The sequence below is a fragment of the Amaranthus tricolor genome, chromosome 15 (assembly GCF_026212465.1).
Source record: "Amaranthus tricolor cultivar Red isolate AtriRed21 chromosome 15, ASM2621246v1, whole genome shotgun sequence".
NCBI lineage: Eukaryota > Viridiplantae > Streptophyta > Magnoliopsida > Caryophyllales > Amaranthaceae > Amaranthus > Amaranthus tricolor.
The window spans coordinates 287,864-306,087 of NC_080061.1; the positions used below are offsets into that span (position 1 = coordinate 287,864).

The following is an 18,224-nucleotide window of genomic DNA, read 5'->3' on the forward strand; positions in this document are numbered from 1 at the left end:
ACAAAAAAAAATATAAAATCAATCATCCAATGCCAAACACATTCAGAATTCAACAAAGCCCTAATTTTTAGGGTTTATTCATTACAAAAACAACTCAGAACACCTTTAAACCACAAAATTCAAGAACAAACCCTAATGATCGGAACATTTAGGAAGAAAAAATATTAAAAAAATGCGACATTGTGCTTGACATTTAGAGTAATAACTCAAATAACCCAACATCTTGCATGTACAGAAAAAAATGAGGAAAGATTAGGAAACTTACCAACGTCAAGAAAAGCAGCAATGAGAAAGATGAAGCTTCAACAATGGCGTAATCAATGCAGGAAGATGATGATGAAGACAGAGTAAGCAAGTACGGGTTAGGAGAGAAAAGGAAGAGGAAAGCATATGAATCACAAACTAACCATGATTGCCACTAGTGGAAAAAACATCATTTGCTGCGGTTTTTTTGCCATTATTTGCTGCGGTTTTGGCCCCCAGCAATTGTGATAGCAGCAAATGTCCTTTTTTAAATGCTGCGGTTCAAAACCGCAGCAAATAAAGGCATTATTTGCTGCGGTTATGGGCAAAAACCGCAGCAAATAAGGGGGGTTATTTGCTGCGGTCATGGGTAAAACCGCAGCAAATAACCCCCCTTATTTGCTGCGGTCATGGCCTAACCGCAGCAAATACTCTTTTTTTTTTTTCATTTTTCGTTTTATACTCATAATAATCAAATAATATTGTTATTTTACCATATCAAAAGTAGTAATTACAAACTGTGCTAAAGATTATACTGGCTATATCATTTATTCAATCAAACTGTGAGTAAAAATGTAATAATCCAATAATTACAAACTGTGAGTAAAAATGTATTCTCAATAATCTGAAGGTACAAAAGATTATACTGGCTATATCATTAAGCTGCTGTCCTTGAGCTTCCACAAGTGCAGCCATATCCAAAAAAACTTGATGTAACTCCAGCTTGGTTTTAATGTTGCTGATGGGCTGTGAGGTAAACAGGTGCCTCTTCAAGGTCTTAATCTTTGATTCAATGTGAGGATCAGCTTTCAATCCACAACCAGGTAGTTTCAGTTCCATTTGTTTCTCTACATGATAGCAGTATCCGTTCTTGTAGCCATGGTCAGTTTTCCAGCTTGTACCATTTAACTCGGAAAGAATATCAATTAGAGTAGCTTCCTCCCTAACATTCCAGAACTTTTTGTTTTTACCTCTTCCCCTGACAATCACGGGTTGCATAGTATTTGGCCCTGGTTCAAAATTTAACATCTGCAAAGTGAACAGACCAAGTCTCACAATGAGTACACATTACACAGTTCAGAAAAACGGGAAGGAAAACAGAAGTACTAATTACATGGTATATGTAAACCAAGATTGAAATTCATTTATTTGAATAAAGTTCAGGCATTTAAAGCAACCAAACAATCGCTCGACACTCAAAAAAGGAAAATAGTTTAATTTAATCTAGATTAATGTATGAAAATGGGAAATTGGAGTAGAATAAATTTAGAACGGAAATCCAGACTTTGCACAAATAAGTTCAGAATGATAGATATATGAGAAAATCATTGTTTTGTCAGCACTGTGTCAATGTAAACAAAATTCCAAAGACACAAAGGTAAAAGCTCCTCAATCCCTTATAACTTGTGGTTTTCCATGGAATACGATGTCAAGCAGTAGAAGCCCCAATAATATCTGCATAGACATCATCGACATCAAACAATATAGTATCACTCTACTCTTTGTCAAAAGTTAAAATCCACTTCTCATCCAACAAAATGAAATGGACATTTTAAGTAAACCAAATTTTCGCACCTGTATTGCACTTGTTAAAAATGGCTAACTAAAACAAGACAACCACCTAAGCCCCCAGATGTCAAATTTCTTCATAGAATATTATAATGTACTAGGATTAACACAAATTATGATGTCAACATGGCATATAAATATTAAGCATACACATCACTTAGTCAGTTAATCACTTAAAAATGAGGTAAACAAAAGATTATCCTAGTTAAACCTGATCTTGTATTAATATTTTGTTGAGTCTCAATTTTTTCTTGCATTCATCAAATAAATTGATCTTTGAATCTAATAGACGTTTGGATGTCGAAGTCCATATTGATGTTTACTTTGGGTACTTGATTTGAATGAATGTTTGATATCCTTCATGATGCAGGAAATGGATGTAACTGCCATTGAATCAAAAAAGGGAAGTCCTTCACAGTCTGAAAAAAATGGTAATACTGTGTATTTATGAGTTTGTTTCGTTTCCCATCAGGAATTATTTAAAAGTCTGTATCTTTGCTAGAAATCAAAGCTCGGGCAGATGCTGTGTGGCAGCAAATGGATAAAGGAGTATCGTCCAGGACATTGAAATCCATTGTAAACAAACGTAATTCAATTGGAAATAGAAAACCACAGACAGTTTCTAATGAATTTTTTTTTTTTTGCACATTCCCAAACCACATTCTTGATTTTGTTGCACAATGAATTTTGGAAGAAAAACCCAATTTCAAAGCAACAAATACAAATGAAATTGCATGATTTAGGGTGTGGAACAAGCCTGGAGTTCAAATACAAATACAAATACATGGAAAAGCCTGGAGTTCAATTTTATCTCTAGAATTGAAAAATACACTACAAAATTCAACCAAAATACCAAAAACAAATTTCTGAATAACAAGCCCTAAACACGAACTCAAATATCAAACAATGAAATGCAAATAAAGTAAACAATAATTCATCGATAAAACAACAAGCAATCAATTAAACATAAGGAGTTAAATAGGCAAAAATACTTGATTTCTTCAGAGTTAAGTGGATTTCTTCAGCAAATAAAATCACAAACCCTAAATACAAACATTAATCCATCAATAAACAAACAACACACCAAAAAGCCAAATTCAACGACAAAAATATCATCAAAAAGCAAAAGTAAAACAAACCAGAGCAATTGCTGCGAGAATGTGAATGAACGAAGGACAATGGAACGAAGGAGAATGAAGGAATTACTGTTGTTCGTTTGTGCGTTTGAAGTTAATGAACGAAGGAGCGAGAATGGAACGAAGGTTTGTGCGTCTGGAATGGGAATGAAGGAATGAAGAAGAGAACAAAAGCTTAAGGGAAGGCGAGAGAGTACTGTACAGAAGCTTAAGGGTTTTATTATGAACCCTATTTGCTGCGGTCAACAAAACAAACCGGAGCAATTGATGAAGAACCGCTTTTATACTATTTGTTATTTGCTGCGGGTGGAGAAGAACCGGAGCAATTGCAAGGTGCACAAGGTATTTGCTGCGGTCGAGGCACAAAACCGCAGCAATTAAGGGTTCTTTTTTTTTTTCTAATTCTTTTTTCTAGTTATTGCTGCGTATATACAAAAACCGCAGCAAATGATAAGCAGCAAATACGTTTTTTTCCACTAGTGGTTTTTAATGACATTTAACAGACAAATCATTAATAATGTCACGATTATAATTAGCATATACATAGAGTACCATTGAAATTAACTGAAGTACCATTGTTATTTTGTTAAAGTACAGGAGTACTATTGATAATATAAAAAAAAAACGAAATTTGGTACTTCCTCCGTTCCATAATACTTGCTCCATTTTCTATTTTTGGCAATTTCATATTACTTGCTACATTTCCTTTTTAGTAATAAAACAATCATTTAAAATTCTACTTACTCCTATTTTTATCCTACTCTATACTCTATACTCTATAAAGTAACTTAACAACCTATTTTTTCTTTTTCTTTTTCAATTAATAATAATAAAATACTATACTCTATAAAATAAAAAGTATCGTTTATGGTATTGGAATTCGGAAAGGAGACACAAAAGTCTCTTCCTCTGTCCAAAACTCCAAATCATCACCATTTCCTCTGACACTATCCTTCAATCTTCATCATCAACATTACATTGTGACTTTTGGCTCTCACTTAAAGCCATACTTCAGCCAATCAAATACAAGACTAATAGTCAATTATTTGTTACAGTAAATCACTGATTTTTCCTTTTCTTTATTCAACAAACCCCATTTATTTTTAATTATATACTCCATTTCTTTCGATGCTTTCAGGTTCTGTATCCAATTCCATCTTTCCTTCTTTTTTTCTATCTCTATCTCTTCGCTGATTTCATTCCCTCATCTTTATTCTGATTTTGATTTTTCTTCAGTTCGTAGATTAATGGCGGCGACAATTTCTAATTCACTCGCACTCAAGCATGGCTCTTCTCTATGCTCCTCTTCTAATTCTCTTTCTATCTCTAAACTCAACTGTACTCCTTCGCTTTTGGCTTCTAGAACTTTCAGGGACACAAGAAGGTTCTCCATTGCTGCTTCTTCTTTTGCTAACGAAAATCGAGAGTACGTTGATTAATCATTATGTTTAATTAACGATGATTTCTAATTATTGCGTTATTGTGATGAGTGATTCGGTTGATTTTTGTTTTCTTGATCGAAATGTAAATTAGGTATGTGATCGTTGGAGGTGGAAATGCAGCGGGATACGCAGCGAAGACGTTCGTCGAAAATGGATTTGCTGATGGCAAACTTTGTATTGTTACTAAAGAGGTTTCATTTTCTTCCATTTCCTTTTTTAGATTTTTAACTTTTGAGTGAATCAATGTAGGAAGAAGCAAAGCTGAATACTTTGAAACTTGATAACTAGACACACTGTTGTGCGACAGTGGAAGCAAAGATTGAAAAACAATAATGAAACAATAAAGATTCAAACAAACAATAAAGAAAATCACACCGAGAAATTAACGTGGTTCACTATCAACGTGATAGCTACATCCACCGGCACCGAGAATAAACTTTTCACTATAAACCGGGAGATTACAAGATGAACACGAGAAACCACAACGATGGCTCTCCAAGCTTTTTCTCTCTTAGTTTTCCTCACTTTGTGTTTTGCATTACATGCTATAGTGCTAACAAGAGAGGTATTTATAATTAAACCAACTTGAAAGACGGTTTGGGCTCTAAGTAACCACAAATAACCGACTACAAATAAAGGTAACCGTCCCAAAAGACGTTTCCCGTGAAAAGAAACTTCAATTACGCGACCCGTGTAAAACTACGCGAGCCGCAGAGTGAGATCAGAAGCAACTCCGCGCCCCGCGGTCTTGATCAGAACATTCTCCGCGCCCCGCGGAGGTCACTCTGACCCATATTCATCTTCTTCCAATAGTGCTAGCAAGTTTGAGTCACCATTTAACAACACAAACAATTGGCAATTAGTAGTAGAATGAAAAGGAGATGAAATTTCATCAATGAGTTACAATTTACTACTTCAATATTTTTAGTAAAGTAGTAAAAAAATTGAAGTATCAGATTATATTACATTCAAATACCAAGGGTAATGGAACGTTATTGTGAATTATCTTTATTTGTCTTGTCAATACTCGGTTTAATCTTTGTAATTTATGTTAATTCATTTATATTAGTTGATTGATACTCATATACTTCTATCAGTGGTAATTTTATCTTATCCTTCCTTAAATGAGGTTGCTTTCGATGTTTTTTTTAGATAGTCATCTACTGATGATTTGTTCTCTACTACATCTGTTACGGTGAGTTGGATTTCTCATTTGTCAACATAAGCCTGGTTTTTCTTTCATCACCAAAAGAATAATTAAGATAGAAGTTTTAGTGTACTTCTATTTTTTTGAAAGTGGATTACATTCTCGTTTAAACAAAAATTTTGCTTTTTGGATGTTAGCCATGGGGATTTGTTACAGCATCTTGTAACATGGAGTAGAATTAAGGTTGGCAAAGCTAGCTAAAGCTTTGATAAACACCACCAGTATCTTGTTCACTTAGGTTTAAAAAGCGTGGGACGCACCAAGGCGCAAAAAGTCCTTAGCGCCTAGACGCAAAACGCAAGGTGAAGATGCAAGGTTGTTTTTAGTCAAGGCACACTTTTTCACGAAAACGCTTAAGAATCAATTTGAAAACATATGTGATACCTAAAGCAATATGATATTATATTATAATTGCAAAGAATTTTGAACACTCATTATCATTGCGGTGAACACTACTTTAGCACATAACTATTATAATGAGAATACGATAAATAACTAAAGTATTTTCTTCTTCTTCACCTGCTTATCTATTGCAATGATTTCCAAAAATTCATATACAAGTGAATGTGGGTTTACGAGTTTAATTTCTTTTACAAACAAACAAGCTTAAGTAAATTATGCAGCCCAACGAGGAGACACACCAAGGCCCACGCCTCTTGTTGAATTAGGGTGCAAAGCACATTGAGGCGCACCAAGGCACACACCTTTTGTAGCAAGTTTTGCCTCACCTAGCTGAGACATTTTCAGTTGAGCTTGAGCTTGATGCGTAATTTTTAAAACTAAGCTTGTCCATGAGGATGTTTGGAACATTCAAAAATATAGAGAATATTTGCTACAATGCTAGCGGTTTTCATTGCAACTTAATGTAAACTTTGTCTTTTGGGTCAAAAAGTCTTAACAACTTTTATGTGAACTGGTGGATGGCCTCAAGGTGTGAACTTATTGAAGTGGATCTTGATATTAGTGTTCATATTCTGTTGCATGGACTTGTGTTTAGGAATTGTGTTTGTGCGTGTGCTTTGTATTTTCCAAGGCATAGCAGAAGCGAACGGGGAAATGAAGTGGCGCGAACGTGATTGATTTTGCTGAGAGATATTTGTTTACGTAGATAATAGAAACAAGGCTTATGGTGAATATTACACATGCACGCAGTGTGGGAATATGCGTGTTGTCGGACTTGACTATGTGATGATGACCTTGTTGCATAGTTTATGCTTTTGAGAAATTTGAGTGTAAATAAAGGATATCCATGATTGAGGTATTGTTTTTTAAACTAATAGCTACCACTTGTGAATTTATGGTCTTAATTCATAGTCCTTTCGTTCCTCTCATTTAGCATCATTTTTCATTTTGTATTGTCCCTTTTATTTTACATCATTTCTACTTTTGGACAATGCCCCACCACTTTCTTTATTCCATGTATACATTTAATTCTCTTTTAATTTCATCAACACAATTCATTCTATTTCTTCATATATTTCCAAATATCTACCTTTTTCTTAAAAACAACTCACTTTCTTTTTGCTACTATTCTATAGTGACAAATGAGTACATGTTACCCAATGAACTGAGTCTTAATCTATTACAAGGAGAAAGGAAGCAAGAAGGATGTAAACTTAAAGTGGTGAAATCTTTAGTATTATGTCATTAGCATTTTGTACTTGATGAGCACATAGTGGATCTCTTCTAAATAATGAGAACTTAGAGGTTTCTGCGACACTCATTGGTGAAGGTATTGTTGTTATATTGGGGACATAAAGGGTTAGGAGTTTAGGACTTGATATATATTAGTAGGTAGATGAACTACTCTAGCATGGATGATTCATGAAGCACATCCATACAACACAAGTATGCTGTTTATTCATACTTTAAGAGCCCCATTTAGAGGTATATTTATGTATATGAGGAGTAATAGTGTTGTAAAAATCCTTATTAAACAGGATAGATATCATACACGAGACCTTGGATGGAGCATTAATTTGTTGAACTATTGTGTACTTGTTTGACTTTTCGTGCTCTATCCCCTCTTCTTTTCTATATGATTTTAGTGGTCTATGTTTATCTATTATTTTGAATTCTAGCTAAGCGTAGATTAGTTTGTACATTTGTTGGGTCAGTTTAAGTCACCCCCTCTTCCTTTCCCCTTTTTCTAAGAAATTAAGCTGGAAAAGTTATCTGTAGTTATTGAGCTTTTCACTTGCTAAGCTATACAAAACTGCATTCGGAATGTGGTTATTTTTCGTCTTTTCTATGTCGTATTAATATCTTAGTGATTTGGTTGTTGTGTTTCTAATGCAATATTAGGCATACGCACCATATGAGCGTCCAGCTTTGACAAAGGGTTACTTGTTTCCGTTGGATAAAAAGCCAGCACGACTACCTGTAAGTAATCAGTTTCACCTTTAAATTTGGATGAACATTTGTCTGTTTTTTGGCTGTTAGGATTACCTTTACCATTCCGTCATTTGTCCGTATATGTTTGCTACATACCCCAGGAAAAAATTCGCATAAACTAAAGTTATGTGGGGGTGAAGCAAACATATAGGGATAGAGGGATTTTAGGTAATGCTCATCTCCTTCTTTCTTTAACTTGCGTATGAATATTAATATCCATTGATATAGACTCCAACTATGATATTTTTTTGTAATTTGAGAATTGGTGAAATCAACTAGTTTGAGTTGTGATTTCGAGAGAACTTTGAATTCGTTGTACATATTATTTAGTATTTCTACAATTTTATTTTTTGATTTTGAAGGGTTTTCATACCTGTGTTGGATCTGGTGGTGAAAGGCAAACTCCAGAATGGTATCACGAGAAGGGGATTGAGGTATACTTGATTCTCTTTTGATGTCTTACTTCTTTGGTCATGCTCTTGATCTTTCTTGTTATCCTGTAGTTATCTGGTGGTTTGGGGAAATCTGTTTCCTAGTATCTCGATTTTGTCCCTATATATGTATAATAGGCACTCAGTTTGGCGATGTTACCATATGACTTCTTATATATATTGTTTAAATCTTTCTTTATTTTTTAACAGATGATTTATGAGGACCCAGTGACCAATATTGATGTTGATAAGCATACTCTACAAACACAGTCAGGAAAATCATTGAAGTATGGGTCACTTATAATAGCAACTGGCTGCACGGCAACAAGGTAATTTATTTATGAGCTCAATTATTCAATATATACTAGTGGTTGTATGCAATCTATTTTCACTTCCACAATTTTGATAAAAATGTGTACATGGCTGCTAGCATAACTCATATATGATGGAGAATCTACATGTCTGATTTTCTGCTTGTTAGTTTAGGCTTGATTCTACTGTTTGATTTTTGGCAAACCTCATATCTTATGGATATATGTCACATATTGCTCCTCACCATTTTATGAAATAAGATTGTGCTCAAACTTATGTCCATCTGATGAAGGAACCTTTCAGTTAATCACTTCTCTATTCCCATAATTGTTGGTGATGTATACGTGGAGCACATGAAGTAGGTTCTGCGACAGTGAATAACTTGCATCACCTATGTTTTAGTCAAAGATCTTGAATGCTTAAAGAGCTATCATATTAGTGATCTTTCCCCTAGTTCTTTTAAATTACATTTTTATAACATTATATTTCTAAATTCTAATTGGATCATTCTACATATTCCTGGGTGTTGCAAACTCTGAGACTCCTTTTTCTTATTTTGGTTTCAGATTTCCAGAAAAAATTGGAGGAAACTTACCTGGGGTGCACTATATCCGGGATGTGGCCGATGCTGACTCTTTAATAGAATCATTGGTACTTTGCTTCCTGTCTGTACCGAATTTTTAGCCCACCTTATTGCTTTTGTTATTATGGATACTTTATGTTTAGGTGTTTTCTTGAAGAATTTTCTTTTCTCTTGGAACATGAGGCCGTTTGAGATGCCAATCTGTAATCGGTTGTAGGAACTAGGATCCATGGGTGATCACTTGGAATCCCTCTTTGTTTGACCTAGAACTGATTTCACATTGTAACTATGAGTTTCAGCAAATTTCTATACATGAGCTTTCTGAACAAACAGTTCCATTTTCAAAATAATGCTTATGCTTTCCAACAATATTGAATTTAGTACTATGCTTACCCAATATAAATCTCAATTTGAGTCCTTTCTTGATACATGTAACATTTTCTTCTTTCCCGATTGTTATGTCTTCTGCATTAAATGAGTTGCCTCTAGCGACTAGTCTATGTATTTTGGTGTATATATGCATGAAAATTGACAAAGTGGCTTTCAATTTGCAGAAAAATGCAAAGAAAGTGGTGGTAGTGGGTGGTGGCTATATTGGCATGGAAGTTGCTGCTGCAGCCGTGGGCTGGAATCTTGATACCACGGTATGAAGAAAAAACTATTAGGTGGAAGGTGAAATTTTTACGTAATCGAATAAGATAGATAATAGAAAAAATGGGGATATAATTTTCTAGATTTTGTGTTTGCATTTGGATTTTTTGATGTCATTATTAGTAATGACTTGTTTTGATTAAGGGTTCTTTTACTGGATGAGTTTTAGTTACATTTCCTTTGTAAAAGGTCTAAACATGGTCTACAACTAATATGTCAAGTTCTGGCATAGTATTCTTACAGTCGTACTACTTGAAATGTGTGGAAATTTCACTTTCTTTTGTTTTGTTTTTTTTTTTTAAATTTTTTATCTAGCATTGATAGACATCTTTCATCTTTTTGGAAAGTAGGTTATATTTCCTGAACACCATCTTTTGCAAAGATTGTTTACTCCCTCACTAGCAAGGAAGTATGAAGAGCTGTATGAACAAAACGGTGTCAAATTTGTGAAGGTTGGCGTTCATTCTTCTGTTATATGACTAAATATTTTATGTTGTAACTGTTTAATTATAATCTGGGCCCGTTATACAAGAATTTCAACCATTTTGAACATTTATCGGTTATAATTGAAATAGGGTGGTATGATTAAAAACCTGGAGGCTGGTTCTGATGGAAGAGTGGCTGCTGTTAAACTTGAAAATGGCTCTACCATTGAAGCAGATGCAGTGAGTTCATAGTGATTATATTTTCTTCCCATGGATTTTACTCCCTTTACATTCATAGCCATTAAGCAAGGTGGATGCTGAAATTGGCTGAACTTTTATTCTCCTTATGCAGATAGTTATTGGTATAGGAGCTAAACCTGCTATTGGTCCTTTTGAAAAAGTTGGCTTAGATACGACTGTTGGGGGAATTCAAGTAAGTGTGCTAATTCATCTATGTAATTCTGTCACAATGATATAATTCATAATTTTACCAAGTGCAGCATATATTTGAAATGTAGGAAGTTTTGGGGAGCTAAAGTTTGCGTTTAGTTTCTTTAAAGATCATTTAATATTGACACATATGCTGTAATAGCTGTATTCGAGTTATAAAATTCTCTTGTGGAACATCATATGCCTAGATCTTTAGACCTAAGCTTCAGACACCATGCATAGTGAACTCCTCAAGTAGCCAGTTGATTTTTTTTAAATCAGTAGAATCTTGAGTGATGAGCAACATTTATGTAATAGGTTTGTCATATTCTTTCTATTGAAATCAAGCATATTATTCTGATAACTTGTGAATTTTTTGTCAGGTTGATGGTCTATTTCGCACAAAAGTTCCGGGAATTTTTGCCATTGGAGATGTTGCAGCATTTCCGTTGAAGGTATGTTTAGAATTTCTAATCAATTAGTATTTTCCCTCAATGTATTGCGTTACTCACAGCTTACGCTACATTAAGTGATGGGTACATCTTTGACAGATGTATGACCGTGTTGCTCGTGTTGAACATGTGGATCATGCCCGCAAATCTGCTCAGCATTGTGTCAGTGCGCTTTTGACTGCTCGAACTTCCCCAACGTAAGCCCTTTTCTGAGTTCCTTTGTTTTAATTTTGTGTCTTCAGATCAGTTCTTGTGATGCTTCTTGGTAAGCTACTGAGCTTTCATTGTGATAACTTGGTTTTTATTGCTGCTTGAATGTAGATATGATTATCTTCCTTATTTCTACTCGAGAGTATTTGAGTATGAAGGAAGCCCAAGAAAAGTATGGTGGCAATTTTTTGGGGACAATGGTTAGTAATTAAGAATGTTTGTTAAAGGATATTCTCTAAAGTTAACTGCATCATCGTGCCTTATTCATCTTGCTGATCTTATTAAATCGCTTTTTAAACAGTTGGAGAGACAGTTGAGGTTGGGAACTTTGACCCCAAAATTGCTACATTCTGGATAGACTCTGGTATATACTGTTTTTTCCGATTTATCATCTTGATTTTTGCTCCTCATAATAGTTGACTGCTTCTAATAAACCGTGTTTACATGACAGGGAGACTAAAAGGTGTTCTTGTTGAAAGTGGTAGCCCTGAGGTACTTTTTACTCTTTGTTATTGTTTCATATTTAGTGTTTTTATTTTTTGTGTGTGATCTATGAGAAATAATATGCCAAGGCCTCATGGGTTGCCTTCTAGATGGAATAATTCTGTTAATTTACTATATTTTATAGTTTGAAAAGTTATGGTAGTCATTCGTTTCACAAATTTAACTTTTAAAGAGGAATGATGTGCTGATTGATAGGACGACAACGCTGTTTGATACTTGGTTTTGCAAATCTATTTTCCTGTAGTAAGCTCATGATGTAAAGTCTGTTATAAATCTTGTTTATAGACTGAAGCCCGACTTGTAAAACCTGTTTGATTTTTCTTTTAATTTCTATGAGAAAAGGACCTCATTTCTGTGTTCACGCTAATGTGGCTTACTGTCAAATATGAAATTCCTTCTACAAGTTCCATTATTACTCATACTTGTCGGCTATTGCATTCTAGCTAATTGAAAATACATGGAGACAAAGTTGTTTTTACCTTGTCTTGCTTGAGAGGTTATGTTGTTCCCGCAAAGTTGCACACTTTTTATCATTAGTCAATAGTCAATAGTCAATGTTTAGTATTACTTTGTACCAAAGTAGCAATTGATGGGGACTTCTGTTGTACATGTGATACTTCATGAGCATCGCTACCTATAATTGTGCTGTTAAATGTTAGTCGGAAGCAATCAGCTGATAATAGCTTTATTATTGTTTCAGGAATTCCAACTTCTTCCGAAGCTTGCAAAGGCTCAACCATTTGTAGATAAAGCCAAGCTGCAAAGTGCATCTTCAGTAGAGGAGGCCTTAGAAGTTGCTCACAAATCACTGCAGGCTGGGGCAACAGTTTAGTTATTTTTTTTACTCGTTTGTGGCGTAAAGGCCAGACTATCAAATTTACGGATATTAGCAGATAATGAAGAGAGGGGTGGAGTGAGAGTGCAGGTGGTTTAGGGTGAAACTGCCAGAGTGTTGAACTGTTGATCCTGTGTGCAACCACGGCTTTCGAGAAGAAAATTTCTAAAAATAAAAACGTGTCACGGTATTCCTTTCTGTTCATTTATTGATATAGTCTGGGAAGAGCTTCAAGTTAATAACAAATGTTGATTTGTAAAACTACTATAGCAAGCCACCAAAGCAAAACCACATTTGATGCATTTTCTTTACTAATTTGCATATCTATACATGTGAGTGAAAACTTTATGGTTTGCACATACCTATATGCTCTTCTCATCCCTAGTTAGACACAGGTTGCATACCTTTCTATTTCATTTGTTTTGCTATATTTTTACCCAAAAGTTTTCACCTTAAAATGAAAATATAGCAAAATAAGTGAAATAGAGAGTACTTTATAACCAATGACACAAGTTGAAGCTACTCTAGATGCTCTCTCTAAGTCCCTATTCTGTAGTGAGTAGTGACAAGCAAAACTAAATAAACTAATCATAGTTGAACAAGAAAAGAAAGAAAGATAGCAAAAGGAGTACTTTTACAGATATTCAATATTTTTTTAACATGCATGTAGAAGCACATTTGACAGTTAGCCCATATATGCCTACAGCAGAATCTAATTTCAGCTTCAGGAATCACTGAGTTCAAAGCTTCAACCAAACCCTACATTGTCCACAAATTAGTATTAGGGTTATAACATTAGTTACAATTGAAACAAGATATGTGTTAACAAGTAATTACGTTCATACCTTTTGCCTATCGCTCATGAAGGTGAAATCTTCACATCCTGCTTGTATCCTACTACTCGATGGACTAACCGACCTTAGGTCTTCTACGAGGAGATTTAGAAACCAAGTCCAAGTTTCTACGTTTTCTGTTTCGACCACAGCCCATGCAACGGGGAAGATGTTATTGCTCCCATCCTTACCAACATCAACATCTACATTTGTTCTTTCCAACTCATCCACAACCTCATGTGCGACATCAAATCTTTCGAGCTCCACCTCATCTACTCTAACATTACCCAACTCAGTTGCCAACTCAGAATACTTCTTTTTCGAACTACTTGCTTTTTTCCAGATTTTCAATTTCTTCATCTTACTGATTTATCTAATTTTAAGAACCTTAACACATTATTCAGACACAACAACAATCAATTTACAAACTACAAGATAAAAAACAGGAAATTCAATAGAAAAAACGCAACAAAACGAAGCAGATTTGTAAAACGAATTAAATTTTAAATTATACCTAAAATACAACAATGAAGTACAAAACCATAATTGAGTAGTAGTACATACCTCTAAAGGTTAGAAGTTTTAGCAAGATGATGTCGCAAGGAGGACGGGAGCAAATTCAAGAAGATACAGGAATGATTTTTTCGAATGAAGAAGGGGGAGCAAATGTCTGGAAGAGGCTGAAATGAAGAAGAAGCAAAGGTTTATAAGGTCACGTGACTGTCACGTGACAGTTAACGATTATTTTAAACGGTCAAACGGTAAAAACCGTTATAAGGTAGTGTTTTGCAAAAAAATGTATTATATAAGGTAGTTTTTTGCAAAAAATTTTAAATAAGGTAGTTTTTTGTAAAAAGGATATAGAATAGGTAGTTTATTATAATTTAGACAAAATTATGGTCCATAAATAATTTAGAGTTCCATTTGTTTGACTATTCCATCATTATGGGCTTATTTGATTCTGAAGTTGGTAGCCTAGTCATACCAACGCAAGAATAACTTTTTTGTTGTTTAATAATATGCTAATTATTAATCAACCAGTTAAACCAACTTTGCCACTCAAATGATCATTATGCCCTTTGATTAGTAATTCATCTTTGAAGAGGGAAACCAAATCTAAATCTACACTTTTTGTTAGGGCTGTAAAAACGGGTTAAAAGGTCGGAAACAGGTCGGTCAAAAACAGGTTCGGTAAAAAACGGTCGGTCAAAAGCAGGTCGTATAAGTCTTTCGGTACCGGTCGGTATCGGTCGGTTTATTCGGTATCCGGTCGAATCCGGTTTTTTTCTGGTTGCGGGTGTCGGTTGGTATGGGTCCGGTATTTATCGGTCCGGTCATTACCGGAAACAGGTCACATTCGGTCGGTCAAAAACGGTTTTTTGCAGGTCGTAATCGGTATACAGATCATAACCGGGCGGTCAAAATCGGTAATCGGTCGGTCACAATCGGTATGCGGGTCACAATCGGTCGGTTTTGGTCGGTATCGGTTCAGTTCAATTTAGTTGAACCGGGATTCATTTCTGTTCAGTTCAGTTTTGGTTGGTATCGGTTCGGTTCAATTCAGTTAAACCGATATTTCGGTTAATTTGGTTGATATCGGTTCAGTTCAATTCATTTAAACCATGATTTAATTCAGTTCAATTATGTTCCAATTATTCTGTTCCAATTTGGTAAAAAATCGCATCGTGTTGCCTCATAATGTCATTGATCATGCGTTTATCCATGATGGGAATGATATATAGAAGGTGGAACCTCACATCAAGTTTTATAGATGTCGTTAGGTTATGAGTTTTATGACATCAAATTCAACTAATCAACTCCGTCTAAGTTAATTAATAGATCATAACATGTTAATTGATTGACTTCATCTAATATCAATTAGACAATTACAATTTACAACAATAATATGTTATTAATGTCACAATGTAAGTTTGTTAGATTGTCTTAATAATATATCTTCATCACTGATTGAATTGACCTTCGTTTGTCCATGGGGTGTGTTATTTTCAACTAATGTGATCGGTCATAATTAGAGGTGTTCATTCGGTTGATCGGGTCGGTTTCGGACGGGTGTTATTCGGTTCGGTTGTATTTCAGATCGGTTATTTTTCGGCTATCATTGACTTATGGAGTTATAGTTATAGACTTATAGACTATCATTGACATTTGACTGTTAACTCAATGTTATTACTTATTACTATTAGTTATTAGTTATTATTGATCTTGAATACTCTAAACTCTAAAGTAATTTATAGGCTATTATTAATAATCGATCGTAATTCAAAGTTCACTTATCATAATTCGATCTATTATAGATTATAGTAAATGAAACTAGTGTAGTACTCCACCTTTTTTTTTACTTTGAATTAAATAGCCTAAATTATGTAATTTGACCAAATTCAATAATAAAAATATTTAATATTTGATATAAAATATTTATATTACTCAAATAAATTATTTTAGATATAATCATATAATTGTCCAATTTGATGATAAAATGTTATTGGTTATATTGATAGCACACGGATAACGGGTTTAAGCCGTTGGATTTATAATGGTAATATCATATCAGTGGTCAAGATTGTGCCACGTCGCCGGATGAAAAAGGGATTTGATGTATTTTCGTCATCCTGAAAGTGAATCTGATACAATACCTTATTTCCCAATTCCCGCTCGACTAAACCCTAACCCAACTCTCTCTTCTTCATCCTCTCACTGAAACCGGCGGCCCTCTTTCAATCCCATCCCTTCTCCTCCAATCCGGCTGGTAGAGTTTTAGGTATTTCTACTCCTCAAGTTTAGTTCATTGATTTTTGTTTAATATCTATCAAATCTGTTCATCTTTGTTTTTTGTGTTTAAAATCTTTGTTCGATTTGATTTTGTGTTCTTCCATTTTCGATTTGATTTGATTTAGTCTTCTTCCATTTTTTTTTTGTTCGATTTGATTTTGTATTTAATTTTCTGGGTTTAATGTGTTCGTTTAGGGTTAGATTTAGGGTTTTTTGTATTTAATCTTTGTTTTTTGTGTTTAATCTTTGTTTTTCGTGTTTAATCTTTGTTCGATTTAGTCTTCTTCCAAAAAATTCGGTCTGGCGGTTCATGTTCTTGCTTAAATTAAATTATGTGGAAAACAACAATCTAACTATAAGAGGAATTACATTATGTGGAAAAGAAATTGAATCAGAGAATGAAAAAGATTATGGAAACTAGGGTTAAATATCTTCTGTTTCCTTTTCCTTTCTTCTCTATTTTCCATTTTTCATGTTCTTGCTCTCGAAAATGGAGTATATCGTAGCTGCTCTCGACCAGTTGCTCCCATGAGTTCTATGTCCACGTTTTCCGGCGAGAAATGCCTTCTGAATTTCATGTACTTTAGGTTTTGTATCTCCATGAATAGATTTTACTCTGTTTAATCTTTTTCTCAATTTTCTTCGAGTTGTTGATAAAATTGAAGATGCGTTGGAAACACTTGCAATATTTTGTAAAGTTTAACTGAATTACTACTATTAGTTACTTTCTTATTCCTATTGTCATATGTGTTTTTGGAAAACAGAAGGATTTAGATATTATAAATCTTTGCTTCATTTTTGTGTTCTTTGCTGCCTTGACTATTTGTGCTTGAATATAGGGTTTATTTTTGTTTGAAAATAACCCATGGTGTTATTATTTTTTTTTTAAGGTATGGCTGACCCTGCTGTGGCTGTCCCCGAACAAAGAAGAGTTGTTAAACATAAAAAAATTACGTCACCGGTTTGGGATCAGTACCATGTATCGTACCCCAATGACGTACGGACGGTAAAGTGTAAATACTGCGATTATGAGGCGGCAGCACCAGGTAGTGCAGGTACAACTAATTATAAACGTCATACTGAGGGCTGTAAAGGTTATAAAGAGTTCATAAAAAATAACCCAAACGCTAATGTTGTGTATGATCATGATACTTACGTGCTTAAGTTTGCTGATTCGATATTATATCATGGATATTGTTTGAGTATGGTAGAGCATATTAAAACTAGAGAATTGCATCGTTGGTTAAATCCTAATGTCAAAGATGTGTCTAGATATACGATAACTAAATGCGTAATGGGTGAACATGAAAAGTACAAAAAACTAGTATTTGACAATATGCAATCTTGTAAGAGTCGTATATGCTTAACTTGTGATGGATGGACAGCATGTACTTCGCGTTCATATTTTGCCCTTACTGCCCATTTCATCGATGATGATTATAAATTGCATTCCCTTTTGTTAAATTTTCGCCGTTTTCCCCCACCCCACGATGGTGAATCTATATTCATGTTTGTGAAAGGTTTGTTGAATGACTGGAATATAGGTAGAAAAGTTTTTTCAATCACACTTGATAATGCTTCCTCTAATAATAGGATGGTTGAAAAACTAAAACGTGATTTGCACTCCTCTTCTCCTCTCCCTTTAGATGGCAAGTATTTTCATATAAGGTGTTGTGCTCATATTTTGAACCTTATTGTTAAAAAGGGTTTGAAACTTGTTGATAATTCCGTGACTAAGTTACGTGCGGTTGTTATATATGTTGATTCTTCTGATTTTC

General features: G+C 34.4%; 1 protein-coding gene across 1 annotated transcript; it reads left to right on the plus strand.

Moving 5' to 3' along the window:
• The first annotated feature begins 3,822 nt into the window (after nt 1-3,822).
• LOC130801265 (monodehydroascorbate reductase, chloroplastic/mitochondrial) lies at nt 3,823-13,135 on the plus strand. The gene is made up of 17 exons (XM_057665069.1): nt 3,823-4,086; nt 4,185-4,374; nt 4,482-4,581; nt 7,902-7,979; nt 8,354-8,425; nt 8,633-8,751; nt 9,301-9,385; nt 9,872-9,961; nt 10,319-10,420; nt 10,544-10,633; nt 10,746-10,826; nt 11,206-11,277; nt 11,374-11,471; nt 11,596-11,684; nt 11,786-11,848; nt 11,936-11,976; nt 12,689-13,135. The coding sequence occupies exons 1-17, from the start codon at nt 4,077-4,079 to the stop codon at nt 12,818-12,820; spliced, it is 1,512 nt and encodes a 503-aa protein (XP_057521052.1). The 5' UTR covers nt 3,823-4,076; the 3' UTR covers nt 12,821-13,135.
• Nucleotides 13,136-18,224: the final 5,089 nt, after the last annotated feature.

What these genes read in the sequence shown, in the direction of transcription:
- LOC130801265 (XM_057665069.1), top strand. An exon ending in ATCACGAGAAGGGGATTGAG is followed by an intron (nt 8,426 to 8,632) that starts GTATACTTGATT and finishes ATTTTTTAACAG; the next exon opens with ATGATTTATGAGGACCCAGT. An exon ending in ACGGTGTCAAATTTGTGAAG is followed by an intron (nt 10,421 to 10,543) that starts GTTGGCGTTCAT and finishes TAATTGAAATAG; the next exon opens with GGTGGTATGATTAAAAACCT.